At 48.6% G+C, this 5,000-nt stretch overlaps 1 protein-coding gene across 1 annotated transcript in view; it reads left to right on the top strand.

Moving 5' to 3' along the window:
• The window catches only part of LOC308512235 (arylsulfatase D-like), a gene marked incomplete at its 5' end in the record, with an annotated part of 19,451 nt that overhangs the window by 7,890 nt on the left and 6,561 nt on the right, over positions 1-5,000 (top strand). Inside the window, 3 exons of the mRNA XM_081082034.1 lie at positions 1-344; positions 2,104-2,240; positions 3,224-3,361. The exon at positions 1-344 is cut by the window's left edge and continues 80 nt beyond it. Of these exons, the coding sequence (XP_080938160.1) occupies positions 1-344; positions 2,104-2,240; positions 3,224-3,361 (619 nt within the window). The remainder of the gene's footprint in view (positions 345-2,103; positions 2,241-3,223; positions 3,362-5,000) is intronic.

Here is a 5,000-nt window from a genome sequence, read left to right as displayed (position 1 = left end):
TACGGGATGCCCTTCACGCTGGTGAATGACTGCCACCCAGGCCGGCCCCCCGAGGTGGACGCCGCCCTGAGGGCCAGGCTGTGGCGTCACACCCAGTGGCTGGCCCTGGGCGTCCTGACGCTGGCGGCCGGCCAGGCCTGGGGGCTCCTGTCCGTGCCCCGCGGGGTGGTCCTAGGCGCGGCCGGCCTCCTGGTCCTATTCTTCGGGTCCTGGTACGCCAGCTTCGGGTTCGTGAGGCGCTGGAACTGCCTGCTGATGCGAAACGGCGATGTCGTCGAGCAGCCCATGGTTCTGGAGAGAACCGCCGGCCGCCTGCTGAGGGAAGCTGTGTCCTACATTCAGAGGTATCCCCACAAACAGCTTGGTTCTTTTTTATTATTATTCCTAGAGGCCCGATGCACGAAATTCAGACACCTAGGGGCAGGAGGGGGTGTCCCTCAGCCCAGCCTGCACCCTCTCTAATCCGGGACCCGCTGGGGGATGTCTGACTGCTGGTTTAGGAATCAGGCCTAAACCGACAGGCAGACATCCCTCTCGCAATCCCGGACTGATAGCTCCTAACCGCTCACCTGTCTGCCGGCCTGATCGCCCCTAACCGCCCTTGCCTGCCAGCCTGATCGTGCCTAACTGCCCTCCCCTGCTGGCCTGATCGCCCATAACTGCTCTCCCCTGCCGGCCTGATCGCCCCTAACCGCCCTCCCCTGCCGGCCTGATCGCCCCTAACCGCCCTCCCCTGCCGGCCTGATCGCCCCTAACTGCCCCTCCCCTGCCGGCCTGGTCGCCCCCAACTGCCCTCCCCTGCCGGCCTGATCGCCCCCAACTGCTCTTCACTGCTGGCCTGATCGCCCCTAACTACCCTCCCCTCCCAGCCTGATCGCCCCTAACTGCCCCTCCCCTGCCGGCCTGGTCGCCCCTAACTGCCCCTCCCCTGCCGGCCTGGTCGCCCCTAACTGCCCTCCCCTGCCGGCCTGATCGCCCCTAACCGCCCTCCCCTGCCGGCCTGATCGCCCCTAACTGCCCCTCCCCTGCCGGCCTGGTCGCCCCCAACTGCCCTCCCCTGCCGGCCTGATCGCCCCCAACTGCTCTTCACTGCTGGCCTGATCGCCCCTAACTACCCTCCCCTCCCAGCCTGATCGCCCCTAACTGCCCCTCCCCTGCCGGCCTGGTCGCCCCTAACTGCCCCTCCCCTGCCGGCCTGGTCGCCCCTAACTGCCCTCCCCTGCTGGCCTGATCGCCCCTAACTGCCCTCCCCTCCCAGCCTGATCGCCCCCAACTGCCCTCCCCTGCCTGCCTGATCCCCCTAACTGCCCTCCCCTCCCGGCCTGATCGCCCCTAACTGCTCTCCCCTGCCTGCCTGATCCCCCTAACTGCCCTCCCCTGCCGGCCTGATCGCCCCTAACCGCCCTCCCCTGCCGGCCTGATCGCCCCTAACCGCCCTCCCCTGCCGGCCTGATCGCCCCTAACCACCCTCCTTTGCCGGCCTGATTGCCCTTAACTGCATCTGCCTTGGCCCCCGCCACCGTGGCTTTGTCCGTATGGACAGCCGGAAGACATCCGGTCTGTCCGGTCTAATTAGCATATTACCCTTTTATTAGTATAGATTTTTATTTTGTTATTCTTGTTAATCCTCTCCAGAGGATATTTTTCCACATTATCCTCGGACAGAGGACATGTTAGATATTAAACCGATAAGAACAGATACTACCCTTGATCTTAACCAAAAGGCTGAGAAGTGATCCGTTGTTTTGTTGCTGTTTTGGGTTGTTTTTTTTTTCAATTTTATTGATTTCAGAGAGGAAGGGAAAGAGAGAGAGAGAGAAATATCCATGATGAGAGAGAATCACGGACCGGCCGCCTCCTGCACGCCCCCTACTGGGGATGGAGCCCACAACCCGGGCATGTGCCCTTGACTGGGAATCGAACCCGGGACCCTTCTGTCCAGAGGCCGACGCTCTATCCACTGAGCCACACCAGCCAGGGGTGGTTCCCACCCCTCAAGTCTCTACTTGGAAGTCATGGATCCATGAGCATCGAAACAGAGGCCGTTGGATTCGAAGGGTATTTCTTTTCCTCTCTCTCTCTTTTTTCCTTTTGTTTCCCCAGAAATAAACACCGGCCGTTCCTACTCTTTGTGTCTTTGCTCCACGTACACATCCCCCTGGTCACCAGGAGAGAATTTCTCGGGAAGAGCAGGCACGGCTTATACGGCGACCACGTCGAGGAGATGGACTGGCTTGTGGGTGAGTCGAGGCTCGACCCGGCCTTCCCCACTGTTGGCCTCAGCATTGAGGAAAGGTAACAGCACGGCCGGAGTGGCTCAGTGGTTTGAGCGACGCCCTATGAACCAGGAGGTCCCGGGTTCGATTCCCGGTCAAGGGCACAGGCCCGGGTTGTGGGCTCCATCCCCAGTCGGGGGCGTGCAGGAGGCGGCCGGTCGATGATTCTCTCTCATCATGGATGTTTCTCTCTCTCTTCCTCTCTGAAATCAACGAAAATTATTTTTTTTAAAAATCGCGGACGTGGAAATGATTGCCATACGGGACACGGATCGCTTAAGATCAAAAGCCTTTCGAGGTGAGAAGCCACCGCGTTTCTTTGTTGTGGTGTTTTTGTTTTTTTTTAAAAAGCGTTGGTTTGTTTTTTGCTTTTATCTGTTTATTTTTAATGTATTTTATTGATATTTTTACAGAGAGGAAGGGAGAGGGAGAGACAGGTAGAAACATCGATGATGAGAGAGAAACATCGATCAACTGCCTCCTGCAAGCCCCCCACTGGGGATGTGCCTGCCACCAAGGTCCATGCCCTTGACCGGAATCGAACCCGGGATCCTTCAGTCCGCATGCTGACGCGCTAACCACTGAGCAACACCAGCCAAGGTTGTTTCTTTTTCTTTTTTTCTTTTATTTTATTTTAGGGCTCTTTCTTTTTTAAAAAATAACATATTTTTATGGATTTCAGAGAGGAAGGGGAAGAGAGACAGAGAGAGAGAGAGAGAGAGAGAAACATCCATGATGAGAGAGAATCATGGATCGGCCGCCTCCTGCACACCGCCGACTGGGAATGGAGCCCGCAACCCGGGCCTGTGCCCTTGTCCGGGAATCGAACCCGTGACCTCCTGGTTCCTAGCTGGAGGCTCAACCACTGAGCCACACCGGCCAGCCCCCCCCAAAATCGATGCTGTCTGATTGGCTGTGTCCTGATGATGGTTCCTTGTTTCCTGAAGGCAAAATCCTGGAGGCCCTGGAAGAAAATGGTCTGACAAACACCACCCTCACCTACTTCACCTCCGACCACGGGGGGCATCTGGAGGCCGGAGATGAGGCGCTGGGCCAGCTGGGCGGGTGGAATGGCGTGTACAGAGGTGAGCGCTACCTGGGCCCCGGGGGTTCGAGACCGGATCCGCCCAGTGACTCCCAGTGGGAGGGGTGGCTCAGTGGGTAGAGCGTCGGCCTGCGGACTGAAGGGCCCCGGGTTCGAATCCCGGTCAAGGGCACAGGCCTGGGCTGTGAGTTCGATCCCCAGTCGGGATGCGTGTGGGAGGTAGCCAATCGATGTCTCTCTCTCTCTCTCTCTCTCTCTCTCTTTGCCTCCCTTCCTCTCTTGCTCTCTCTCTATCTTTTTCGTATTTCCTTTTTTGAATAATGTTACACGCAATGAGCATTAATATCTCAAGAGAAGCTATTTTAAATATAGTAATGTCATATGCAATGACCATTGATATATCAAGAAAAATGATTTTGAATATAATGTTCATGCAATAAACATTACTATCTCAAGAAAAAAGATTTTAAATATAATATACATGCAATAAACATTAATATTTCAAGAAAAATTATTTTAAATATAGTAATGTCATTTGCAATGAGCATTAATATCTCAAGAGAAGCTATTTTAAATATAGTAATGTTATATGCAATGAACATTAATATCTCAAGAGAAGCTATTTTAAATACAATAATATTATATGCAATGGAAATGAATATTTAAGAAAAACTATTTTAAATATTATATACGTGCAGTAAACTAATATTTCAAGAAAAATTATTTTAAATATAGTAATGTTACATGCAATAAACATTAATATCTCGAGAAAAGCTATTTTAAATATAGTAATGTCATATGCAATGAGCATTGATATTTCAAGAAAAATGATTTTGAATATAATATTATATGCAATAAACATTAATGTTTTAAGAAAAACTATTTTAAATATAATGTACATGCAATAAACATTAATATTTCAAGAAAAGCTATTTTAAATACAATAATATTACATGCAATGGAAATGAATATTTAAGGAAAACTATTTTAAATGTTATATACGTGCAATAAACTAATATTTCAAGAAAAATTAAATATAGTAATGTTACATGCAATAAACATTAATATCTCAAGAAAAGCTATTTTAAATATAGTAATGTCATATGCAATGAGCACTGATATTTCAAGAAAAATGATTTTGAATATAATAATATTCCATGCAATAAACATTAATATCACAAGAAAAAAGATTTTAAATATAATAGTGTTACATGCAGTAAACATTAATATTTCAAGAAAAACATTCTTCAATATAATGTTAAATGCAATAAACATTAATATCTCAAGGAAAAAGGATTTTAAATATAATAATCTTACCAAATCTGTACCGACATAGCACAATATCGCAAAAATTTTCGGAGACATTAAAAATCTGCAAATAGCAGGATGACTCCTATTTTATTCTAAAATACTTTTTTCTCTGGCTCTGTTTTTTTTAAGAAAAACGATTTTACATATAATAATGTTCCGTGCAATAAACACCAATTATTCCAGAAAAAATACTATTTTAAATATAATAATGGTACTTGCCATAAACATAAACGTCTCAAGGGAAAAGGATTTTAAATATAATCACATTACCCAAACTCTACGAACATAGCACAATATCACAAAATTTGTAGGCGGTATTAAAAATCTGCAAATCACAGGATGACTTCTATTATATTCTACAATATTTT

This window comes from Myotis nattereri (genome assembly GCF_964212035.1).
Source record: "Myotis nattereri genome assembly, chromosome: Y".
Taxonomy (NCBI): domain Eukaryota; kingdom Metazoa; phylum Chordata; class Mammalia; order Chiroptera; family Vespertilionidae; genus Myotis; species Myotis nattereri.
Note: the sequence above shows the minus strand (reverse complement) of the source record. Positions and strands in the feature narration are given on the sequence as shown.